Source organism: Balaenoptera borealis, assembly GCF_965194805.1.
Source record: "Balaenoptera borealis genome assembly, chromosome: 8".
Taxonomy (NCBI): Eukaryota; Metazoa; Chordata; class Mammalia; order Artiodactyla; family Balaenopteridae; genus Balaenoptera; species Balaenoptera borealis.
In genome coordinates this window covers 108628290-108640358 of record NC_138865.1, presented here as the reverse complement: position 1 = coordinate 108640358, position 12069 = coordinate 108628290, and the positions used below count along the sequence as shown (strand labels likewise).

The 12069-nt window shown below is 49.2% G+C and overlaps 1 protein-coding gene across 5 annotated transcripts in view; it reads left to right on the top strand.

Moving 5' to 3' along the window:
* CDK5RAP2 (CDK5 regulatory subunit associated protein 2) overlaps positions 1–12069 on the top strand; it is a 181442-nt gene that overhangs the window by 41133 nt on the left and 128240 nt on the right. For all 5 annotated transcript variants that reach the window (XM_082402197.1, XM_082402195.1, XM_082402196.1 and 2 more), the window contains 5 exons: positions 1469–1592; positions 4273–4427; positions 8790–8952; positions 10698–10751; positions 11594–11713. In XM_082402197.1, coding sequence (XP_082258323.1) covers positions 1469–1592; positions 4273–4427; positions 8790–8952; positions 10698–10751; positions 11594–11713 — 616 coding nt within the window. The remainder of the gene's footprint in view (positions 1–1468; positions 1593–4272; positions 4428–8789; positions 8953–10697; positions 10752–11593; positions 11714–12069) is intronic.

The following is a 12069-nucleotide window of genomic DNA, read 5'->3' as shown; positions in this document are numbered from 1 at the left end:
TTGGTGAAAGGAAACAAGATATGAATAAAGTCTTTATTTGCAGGCGACTCATGTTCGAGACAGCAAGTATGGCCCTCTTGACTTTCCATTGTTCTCAGTCAGAAATTCACATGGCCTGTACATGTGTGAGTGTCTGATCACGTGGCCCCTGGTTGGAAGAATGTTATATACCCTTAAAGTAGGGCATGGGAGGCTGGTGGTGAATAGATTTATCCTCTTGCAGTTTTTCTGAAAAACTAGCTTTAGGTGGAGCCATTTCCTTCATTATTCTGCCTTCTGGAAACCCGCAGTCATTTTAGAAATCTGATGAGAACTGCTCTGAGTCTGTGTCTCACAAATTCACATCCGACACTGTTTTTCGAGAACCAAAATGAAAGGCGTCTGTGGTCGTAGCACTGTGTCTAGTGTTGGTGGGCCAGCCCCACCATGCTGGTCAAGCAGAGAGAATGTTCCACGATGCCCGGCGATGTGAAGTCTGCCTTTTATGTTAGAGGTGGTGGAGGAACGTGGAGAGCGGGTGACCTCCTCTCCTCAGGCCCTCAGTTGCCGCTCGTGCTCGCAGAGTGGTCGTGCTGTGTTTGAGATGCTTCCCCCTCCAGTGGCAGAAGACCTTTACCCTGAGGTTTATTTTCGTTGTCTCCTGCTCCTTGCACACTGGTTTGTCACACCAGCTCTCTGCCTTTCCTGCCACCGGTGGAGGTGTACTTTATCGGAAGTTTCGTGGTGGGGAATTTGGCAATAGCTGTCGAGTGTCTTAAAAACGAGCTTATCCTTTAACCTAGTAATTCCCTTTCTAGGAGTTCACCCTAAGGAAATCACTGGATAGTATGCAAACTATATGTATATATCATATATATGTGTTTTATTTATTTATTTTTTAAAAAAACTTATTTATTTATTTAATTTATTTTTGGCTGCCTTGGATCTTTGTTGTGGTGCACAGGCTTCTCTTTGTGGTGGCTTCATCTTGTTGCGGAGCACGAGCTCTAGGCGCACGGGCTTCAGTAGTTGTGGCACGCGGGCTTAGAAGTTGTGGCTCGCGGGCTCAGAAGTTGTGGCTCGTGGGCTCTAGAGCGCAGGTTCAGTAGTTGTGGCGCACGGGCTTAGCTGCTCCGCAGCATGTGGGATCTTCCCAGACCAGGGCTCGAACCCGTGTCCCCTGCGTTGGCAGGCGGATTCTTAACCACTGCGCCACCAGGGAAGCCCCTATGTATGTGTTTTAATTGAGATATAATTGGCATATAACATTGTGTAAGTTCAAGGTATACTGCACGGTTGGCTTGATACACTTATATATTGCATTATCTGTGCTTTTGAATTACAAATCTTAATCAAAAAAAAAAAAAGGCTCAGCACAGATCTGTGGGAGAAGTGACCAACAAATATTCTTTGTCTCTTTGGAGGAGCGGTTGGAATCACCATCTGACTGTCACTCGTGTGCATTTTACGCCTTTGCCTCTTTTCGCAGGAAAGCAGTGGAGAGCCTCGCCGAAGGGGGCGGCTCTGAAATGCAACGGGTGAAGCAAGAGGCTCAGAAGAAGGTGCGGCAGGTCGAAGAGCTCCTAACCAGGAGGATGCTCCTCTTAGAAGAGGCAAGTCCGGGGCTGCCCTGGCCGTCCAGTGCTTAACACTCTGCGCTTCCGCTGCAGGGGGCGTGGGTTTGATCCCTGGTCGGGGAGCCAGATCCTGCATGTTGCGCAGTGTGGCCAAAAAAAAAAAAAAAGAAGAGGCAAGTCTGGAAGCCCTGAGGAGAACATGTTTCTTACAGCGGGTTCATAACCGAGTGGGCAGAATTTTGTTCCTCTTGTCATAAACTGTCAGGGTTTCAGCAGAGACAAGAGCCCCCCCGCCCCCGCTTGCTGAGCACCTCTTGGGCTCCAGCCCCGTTCCAGGCACTTTGCATATGGAATTTATACCCTTACACCCTGCACGCTGGCCTTTATTGTCTCCATCCTCTAGATGAGGACACGGAAGTACAGAGAGAAATACTAACTAGTCCACGTTTAGTCCTGGATTTAAGTTACAACAGCTGATTTTACAGCCTGTGTCCTGACTGCAACACCACCCTTCTTTTTATCTAGTTTAGTTCCTTTACTTTACAGAAGAGGGAGCTGAGGCCTGAGGCCCGGAGAGGGGAGGCGACCCGCCTAACACAGCTAAGCCTGGAGCCAGGTTTCCTGACTCCTAGGCCATGCGTGGCCACACAGCCCCTGTCCCCAGAGCCCAGCCTCCATCTCTCCATCCCACCTGTGCCCACTGCCTGCTTCCTCTCGGGGAGCCGCTGTGTGTAGCTCCTCTTTCCCCCCATTCTCAGCCTGTGGTGGGAGTCAGGACGCTCCTTGGCCAAAAACTTTATCTCCTAGATGCTGAAAAGCTTTCCTCCATATTAAGCTCGTCATCGAGTGATACCAGTTCCTTTAAATTCTTGATCTTTGAAGTCTGTTGTTTCTCTACCCAAAACCCTGATTCTTCTTGGCAGATAAAAGGAGAAATGACACCACAAAGCACTTCTATATACAAAGAGCAGATTCATTTGTACTGTATTTTACAGCTTATAATGGTCTTTTCCATTTGTCATGTTCACATCAGCCCCATGGGGGTGTGTAGATCCTAGGTCCAAACTACAGATGAGGAGACAGGCTCAGAGAGCTGGGAAACTTAGTCTTGGTCATAAGCAGTAGAGCTGAAACCAAAAGGAGGGTCTTCTGAGCCCAAATTCTGAACTTTAGTTAAAATGTAATTCTGAGACTTTTAAGAGACTTAATCTGTTGGTTCAGTCATCTTATTTTTCCCGGTAAGTGCTTCCCCAGGTTTTAGGGTAGCGGCGTGACTGACAGTACTGGGCTGAATCCCTGCTCTGTCACTAGCTTGTCACCTTGGAGAAGACATTTGCCTTCTCCGCGCCTCTGCTGCTTCATCTGTGAAATGAGGCCAGTGGTGTCTGCCCTGCGATAGGAATTGTAATAACCGCAGTGAACTAACGATTTATGGAGGGCTTACCATGTGTGAGGCACCCTTCTCAGCCTTTTCATACACTGACTTAGTTCATCCCTTCAGTAAACGAATGAGGTAAATACTTTTACTATCCCTTTTTAAGAACAAAACCAAAAACATGATGACACAGGCACAGAGTGGCCAAGTCACTTGGCGCAAGGTCACCCAGGTAGTAAGTGCCAGGTGGTCTGGCTGTAGAGCCTGCATTCTGGGCTGGTCGAGTCTCTCTGTCAGTATGTAACTTTCTAGGATTGAGTGAGGATCAAAGATAGTATAAATAAAGCTCCTTGCTCAAAGCCCGGCATCAGTAGGCCCTCAGTAAATAATAGTTTTTGCTGGTTTTTTGTCTCAGAATATGGGGAAGTGGTTTTCCCCAGCTATCGTTGATATTGACAGGCTGTCACCCTCTTGGGGAGACGGTGGTGGACGAGGCACCGTGGAGGGAAGGGCAGGGAAGAGGAAGCCTGCATTTTTTTGAGCTTCCTGTGACACAGCAGGCATTTGACAGAGTCTCCCAGCAACTCTTTGAGACGGTGGTTATCCCTGTTTTATAGGTTGGGAAACGGGCTCAGGGAGGTTAAGGGACTACTCAAGGTCACCCAGCAAATAAGTGGTGGGAGAGCTGGGTTTTGAATCCAGTTCGATTTGCCTTTCATCTTCGTGATGCAGTCAGAGGCAGTGGCATGAGGGCTTGGAGACTCACATCTACTATTCGGTCACTTTCCTGAGCACCAGGACCTTTTTCCCTAACACAGACGCTGCCTGCGTGATTTAGGCAATTTCCTTTTTGGCTTCTCTGAGCTCTCAGGAAGAACATAAGAGTTTTTTACCACCTAAATCACCTTGGAGATACAGAAAATGCACTTTAGAGTTGTGTAGTCATTACCTTAAAAATAGTGAGGGGGCAGTGGGGTGTGGGATGAATTTGCATGGAGATTATGGTGACTCCTAGGAATTTATGTATGTTTAGGTATTGAGAGGCACATTTCTCCTCGTTCTCATTGAAACTGTAAATATTGATCGGATTTTTCAAAACCCAAAATACGGGTCTTGTAGAGTCTTTTCCATTGGAAATGCCTATTACTCTTCAGGATACAAGAGGGGAAAAATGGCTGGTGAATGTATTTATTACTGATTCTCCCCATGTGTAGTACAATTCAGGGAGGGGAAATGTGCTGGAGAAAAAGTCATAAATATTTATATTTTAATCCAATTTCCTTTCAAAGTGTTCCCAATTGTATTGAAAAATTACATCAAATGCGTTTAATTTAACTCTAGGATGTGAAAGCCGCCCAAGCAGAGCTGGAAAAGGCCTTTGCTGGAACAGAAACAGAGAAGGCTCTTCGATTAAGCTTGGAAAACAAGCTTTCAGAGATGAAGAAGATGCACGAGGGGGATCTGGAGATGGCTCTGGTCCTGGAAGAGAAGGACAGGTCTGGCTCTTACCCCTCTGATGCTCTGACATCCATTTATCTGGCAACATGATCCAAAAAAAACAGAGAGAGTTGTTGCCTTCCTACCCTTTTCCCCTTCTTTTTCTACTTGTTCCCCATAGTGAGAAAACTAGGGATAAAATCAGGGTGAAAGGGAAAGGAATAGGGTAGTGATATGAGGACAGAGATAGAATTAGTAGACAGAAGTTCATGCTGAAAAGTTCTTCTCAGATACTAAATTTAGCATTCAGGTTTTGGCTGTAAGCTTCCTGGTAGCCAAAGGAAAAAGGGAAAAACAATTTTGATGGACATAAGATTCACATTGCTCGCAAGACAAAACAAGCTAGTAACTCAGGAGAAGCCCAGTTTTACTTGTCATTGTCAGAGAGACATTGCTCTTGTAGATTTTCCCAAAGGGAACAGTAAGTGACTCCATCCCCACAGTAAAATACTAGTGAATTTTTTGTGACCCGTTTTCCATCATATCTCTTAATGCAGGCTGAGGGCCCAGATTAGTACAGTGCGAGGGACCAAAACAATGTAGACCAAGTACAGAGCTCTTCAATGGTCCAGAAATAAAACGTGTGCCATTTGGTCCAGAGAAATGGGTGGACCATACGGCTTTTCGGCAATCTTCAATGCCCTTTATGTCTTGCAACCAAACTTTGAATCAAAACTGGTCAGGAGAGAGTGGAGGTTTTATTCTTTACCGTTCTTGCATTTTGATACTCTTGCCTTGCTTTGGTGGTTACTAAGTGGAAGGTTGAGTTAACTAAATAGAAGTGAGACTTCCGGCTAACCTCTGGCCCATCCACTGAAGAGCCAAGCTAGTTTGGAAGTCGACAGAAATTGTTCTAAAGCGCAATCAAGGAACTGAAAGAGTACAGCCTGGCCGAGTGTCGTGTTCTGGAAGGCGGTGGGGTAGGAGGAGCTGGGGAGAGGGAAGCTGGGGCAGGTCCTGTGGACCTTTTGGTAGAGTTTGGGTTTTGTCCTCAGGGCATGTGAGGAGCCACTGAAAAGCTAAGGATGGGGCGGGGGGATGACAGGATCAGGTTTAAGTTTAGAGAGATCCCTCCGGCTGCCCCCTGGAGGATGGATTGGCAGGGGGGATGGTGCTGAAGTCCAGATAAGAGGTGATGGTGACGAGGACCGAGGTGACAGAACTCGGGTTGGGGAAGAGCAGGCAGAGAGGCTGGGAAGGTTGGGTTGGCATGATGGCTTGAAGGGCTTGATGGCTGCTGGATCTGTGGATGAGGGAAAAGGCCGCAGAGGTCCCCCTGACCCAGGTCTTGAGCACGAGCAACCATGGGATGGTAGGGCAGTTTGCTGAGTTTGTGGGAAAAGGGGAGAAAGCGGAGATGTTTTGGGGTGGAGGAGGTGGGAAGATGAGCTTTCAGTTGGGACACACTGGGTTGAGGGATTGCAGGCATCCAAGAGGAGAGTCCAGGAGATGCTGGGCCTATGGAGTAAGGCCTGAATTAAAGGAGACGCAGATTCCTTCCTCCACCAGCTGCTGAGCCTAGCCTCGGGCTGGGCGCCAGGAACGCAGAGGTGAACACTGCCTTCCTGATATGGAGCTCCCATGTGGGGGAGGGAACGCGCGTTAAAAACAGAAAGTCATGATTGGTGCTGGAGGTAAGTTCCGGGTCTGGGCTGTGACAAAAGCCAGGGAGTGATCAGCTCTGCTTGGGTGTGGGGCAGGGAGAGCTTACGAGAGGAGAGCTCTGGGCTTGGGGTGAGGCACCCTCAAAGGTGGGACGCGTGGCACAGTTTGGAGCAGCCTCGGTCCCTGTTAGCATACGCTGTAGAAGCTTGGCTGCTTATCGTTTTGGAAGAGGGAGCCCTTTTTGGGAAGGGTTAATGCTTGCTGAGTACTGACTGTGGTCCGGGCAGTGGGATCTCCATGGACGTGGGTGATCAGGTCGGGGCCTCCCTAAGGCTGCCTGCTCCTGGGGTCTCCTACCGGTCCGGCTGGGGAGGCACCGAAGCCTGGTGCGTCAGTCCTGCAGGTGCACCCGTCTCTCAGGGATAGAGGTGCCTCCGCCACACTCGCGGCAGCCAGCTCTGGGTTTCTGCCCCCTCGCTTGGGTGTGGCCCTCTGTGCTGGAACTCTCCTGGGCCTAGGATCAGTGTGTTCACTCCCAGAAGGCAGGCCTGCCCAGGAAGCTAACTTGAGGTCAGAGGTGTGAGTGAATTGGATGGAGCAGGGGCCCTCGGTCACGCCCTGGTGAGCTGGATCCTGATCTGCCACGCGACTGACCGCCGCTGAGCAGGGCCCTCACCAGGACGGGCACTGCCCGTGTCCTGGCCTCCCGCCACCCTTTTCAAAGGTACATGCTTTAGCTTCTTGATTTCCTTCAACTGGACCTTACAGCTAGTCCGTATCTCTAAGACAGTCAGCCTTGAGGAGCCCTGCAGGTCAGTATGGCCGACAGACATGTTTTATTTGACCCAAACAGTACTTTGAAAAGATGGAATTCGTTGCTGATGTTAAAAAAAAACACCTAATTTCACGTGAAAGTCTAGATTTCCAGCTTCTCTTGAAAACCTGTAAGGCGTGGCAGGACTGGGCCAGGGTCTTGCTGGACTGAGGCTGCTCCCTTAGGCGGGTGCACCGGGCTGGCTACAGTCCCCACAGGCCTTCCCTGCTCATTTCCATCCCTGTCTAGAACTTGCTTTAAGGTAACTAAAGCAAATCAATTTTATCGAAGTGTTAAGTTGCACACAGCACGACACATCCATTTTAAGTGCATAGTTTGGTGACTTTTTACCTCTCCAGTTGACTGTGTGATGATTTCCAAGCTGAACCCCTAGAGGACAATCTTACTCCTCCGAGTTTTGGGGGGTATCGCGCTGGTGCTGTCCGGTTCCCTCTGTACCCAATTATTTTAGTCCTTTTGGGGCGCCATAACAAAATACCACAGACTGGGTAGCTTACAAACAATAGAAGCTTATTTCTTACAGTTCTGGAGGCCGGAAGTCCGAGATCAGGGCGCCAGCATGCTTGGGCGAGGGCCCTCTCCCGGGTCACAGACTTCTTATTGTATCCCCACCTGGCGGAAGGGGTGAGGGATCTTTCTGGAGCTCCATTTGTGCTGTCATTCATGCGAGTTCCACCCTCATGATCTTATCTCCTCCTGAATGCCCCACCTCCTAATCCTATCACCTTTGGGGGTTAGGATTTCAGTGTAGGAATTTTGGGTGGACGCAAATTTTCACATGCTCAAATACGCATTGCTAGGCGCTTTAACTGCTTTTCGCTCACTCCTCACCTTCACCTTGGGAGCTCGGGAAGCTCTCTCAGACTTCCAAGCCTTTGCTCTTTCTACCCTACTGAGTTGCCTTCTAGGCTTAGCTGGAGAGACTCTTCTGAGGGTCCTTTGACAAAATGCTAATTGCTCAGTGTTTAAAAAAAAAGTAATTATAGCCATATAGCTACTGTTACTTGTTGAGTTCTGCTATGTGCCTGGAGTTGTGCAGCATTTTAAATAGCTTATCTCCATTCCACATAAGCAAGTTATGGCCACTTTATAGCCGGGGCAGTGCAGGCTCAGAGAGGTTAAATAACTTGGCCGTGGTTGGGGTAATTCGGTGGCCCGGAGAAGGGTGTGCTCAGCTCTTCCTGAGGGGGCCTCTGGGGTCTTGAGGGGAGGTAACGCCTCACTGGTGGGGGCGGGATGAATGGGTGTGTATCAGGTGGAGGTGGGAGCAGAGGTGTGAAGGGCATTCTGGGTAGAGGGAGTGGTGTGTGCAGGGCCGCCCGGCTTCTGGAGAGGCTTGGGAGGGAGGCTCTGAGAGCCCATGAAGAGGGTGACCGTCTCCTGTGAGAGGCGAGACGGACGCCATCAGCAGCACCTCTGATCTCCTAGGCCCTAAAAGACAGGGTTGTGATCGCCTTGCTGAGGAGTTTGGCCTTTATTTTGGAAGCCAGTCTGTTTTAGACTTTGCCCTGGGAAACCTTGGCGAGACGCTCTCTGGTTTTCACGCTCACTGGAACCGTTCTGCTTTACTGGTCATGTTTGTTGAGTCTCACTGACAGATTACTTTGGGAGAGATTTCTTGCCACCCCCCCGCCCCCCAAATTCGTAATCCACTGCTGTCGATGGTGGGGGCCAATGAAAGTCTTTGAGCGGGAGTGTGACTCGATCAGACCGTAGTCTGGCAGCTCAGAGGATGGATTGACCAGGGCCGGGCTGGAGGCGAATTCTGGCCCCAAATCTCCCACCCGCAAAATGCGGTTCCGTTTATGTTCGGTCGTTGGACGCGTCTACTTTGAAGATGTCCGGCCCTGTTTCCTACCTCCTGCTCCACTGAGCTAAGAGAACAGCTTAGAATTAATATTTAAATTTTGTTCTCTTTCAGACTGATTGAGGAGTTGAAGCTGTCTTTGAAGAGCAAAGAAGCTTTAATTCAGTGCCTGAAAGAGGAGAAATCTCAGATGGCATCTCCAGATGAAAACGTGTCATCTGGAGAGCTCCAAGGACTTCCTGCTGCTGTGAGGGGAGACGAGGAGAGAGAGACAGAGGTGAGGTGACGGGACTTGGAGGGGGACTTTATTTATTTATTTAAGACTTTCTTTTAATTTATTTATTTATGGCTGTGTTGGGTCTTCGTTTCTGTGCGAGGGCTTTCTCTAGTTGTGGCAAGCGGGGGCCATTCTTCATTGCGGTGCGCGGGCCTCTCACTATCGCGGCCTCTCTTGTTGCGGAGCACAGGCTCCAGACGCGCAGGCTCAGTAATTGTGGCTCACGGGCCCAGTTGCTCCGCGGCATGTGGGATCTTCCCAGACCAGGGCTCGAACCCGTGTCCCCTGCATTGGCAGGCAGATTCTCAACCACTGCGCCACCAGGGAAGCCCCTTGGAGGGGAACTTTAATTAGCAGACCTGATCCCCCTGTGGGAAATGGATGCACATTCAGTCCCCAGGGTTCGCGCACAGTGGCCTTCAAAATATTAGCTCCCTGTTGTCTGCTGAGGAATTACCAGAAACCTCCTTTGCTGGGGGCCCTGGCATTTTTTTTATCCTTCCAGTCTCGTGTTCATGTAGAGTCGGTTGAAAAAAAACAGTCCAGGGACTTCCCTTGTGGTCCAGTGGTAAAGAATCCGCCTTCCAATGCAGGGGACGTGGGTTCGACCCCTGGTCAGGGAACTAAGATCCCACATGCCGCGGGGCAAATAAGTCCACACGCCGCAACTACTGAGCTTGCGCGCCTCAACTAGAGAGCCCGCGTGCCACAAACTATAGAGCCCATGTGCTCTGGAACCCGCACGCCACAACTAGAGAGAAGCCCGTGTGCCGCAACGAAGAGCCTGCGTGCCGCAACTAAGACCCGATGCAGCCACGTGGCCAAAAAAAACAAAAACAAAAAACAAAAAAAATAGTCCACACCTGTGCGCCTCTGTTTTCCTATGGGTTACTTTGTCGATGCCTGGGAACTTTGCACCCACTGGGTTTGGTTTGTCTCTGTGGTTAGAGTCAGACTTGAGGCCACCTTCAGTCGGAAACTTTAGAGGGAGTGGGGAAGGGAAATAACTTGTATCGGGCCTGGCAGCACTCGAAGGGTGTCAGCGTGCACCTCAATTAATCCTGGCACCTTGCAAGGCAGAGATCACGATCCCCTCGTCGGGTAGAGAAACACGCTCAGAGGCGTCGTTATATTTTCCCAGGCTCCAAGAGGTGGGTCGCTGGTAGGGACCCCAAAGCCCCCCCTAGACCCCTGCCCCCCACTAGGCCGCCTCCATGCCCAGCTGTTTTGAAGCGGGTGGGCAGGCCTGGAGGTGCAGGCAGGCCTGGTAGTGGCCTTCTGGTCCTGGTTGGACCCAGGGTGGCTGCTGCCTGTGGTCCCTAAACGCCAGGGGACGTTTCAGTGCTCATGGAACGTCTCAGTCGCTTTGTGGAGCAGGATCTCCCGACCACAGCAGCGAACCCTCTAGCCTCACCAGTTAGTTTTTGGCTGTGATTAGCCCGTGTCTGCTCCTCCTCCTGACCGTTCTCGCTCCCCGGGCGCTGTGCTTTAGTGGCTTTTGCACCGTCCCGTAGCTCTTTGGTTCACGCTCCGTGGGGCTGGTGGTCAGCCAGTGCGGGTTGCTTGTCTTTACATTTTCTTAACTCGGGTGGATTTCCGGTGAGACAGGAGTGGATGCTTGTTTTCATGAGTTCCTCAGCAGTGGGGTGGGGAATAGAAAGTAAATGCAGTGTTCATTCTAACGGTTCTGGGGAAGCTACTGGATTGTGGGTCCCTTCCAGGCACCAATGAATGCCTTTTCTTAGGCTGCACAAATGGAGCAGGAGAAGGAGAGAAATCGCTTTGAAGAGAGGATCCAGGTATGTTGATACAGTTTTTACAAACGTATTGAGGATTTATTCCTGCCTCTTGCTTTCTTCTGAGTGCAACAGATAATTCTGTGTGACGGTAGCTGTCACTCATTGAGTCAAGCTTTAGGTGTGTCTGAGAGGGTTTCGTAACCTTTGCAATAACTCTGTGGAGTAGGCATTCCCATTTTGCAGGTGTAACACACGGGGCTCAGAGAGGTGAGGTTCCGTCCCCAGGGTCGCAGAGTTGGAAGAGGTGTAGCAAGGATTCAGACCTGCCAGGCCAATCGCAAAGCCACTGCTGCAGGGTCCCCTAGTCACAGCGGCCGCCATTTGTGTAGCGCCTGCCAGCGTAGAAAGTGCTTTCACGTCCATTATCTCATTTGATTCTCACAACAGCCCGGGAGGGAGGCAGTGGTGAATATCTTTAGAAATGAACTCAGACTATAAATGCATATATTCGGTCTCCGTCAAACCAAATTCTCTGCTGGCTTTTGTAGCATTAAGGAGTGAAATTAATGATCTGTTATTTCCCCTAAATAACCTGGCACGGTTTCAAAAGCTCTGCTGTGACTGTATTCAAATTCCAGAAGGCATTGGAGTCCTTTCCACGGGCATAGCTGTCATCGTCTTAACTGATCTGATCCCCTTCCTACACCCAGCCCTGTTGCCGCGAGCGGTAGAACAGTAACTTGGAGCTGATGCCACGATTCTCAGCTCTACTTGGAAACATTAATCACAGGTTGACAGGAATGATAGAATAACTGCGTTTGAGTGTGCTCTTAAAGATACATTTACAGTGCATTTTGGTTAGAATGCATCAACTTAGTGAATCTTTTTCTAATCTAATTTAGGCACTTCAGAAGGACCTGAGAGAGAAGGAAAGAGAAATTGCTACGGAAAAGAAAAATAGTTTAAAGAGGGATAAAGCCATTCAGGGTCTAACCATGGCACTGAAGTCGAAGGAAAAAGAGGTATGTCTGATACATCTGAAGTGAGACTTTTCTTTATTAGCTTCTGTGACAGGCCTGTCTTACCCTGAATTTTTAGCTTTAGGTAAAAAGTTTATAAGAGAGCTGAGATGAGTATAGAAAGTGGGGAAAGGGTCCTGTAGTCAATTAGAAGTTCTTTTGTAGAGTCTAATTCAGCGCTGTCCAGTATGACTATAATGCGAGTTATGTATATAATTTAAAATTTTCTAGTAGCCACATTAAAAGAAGTAAAAAGAAACAAGTGAAATTAACTTTAAAATACATATATGCCAGATGTTATCATGTCAATATGTAATCAATAAAACAGAAATAGCAAGGAGGTATTTAACATTTTTAAA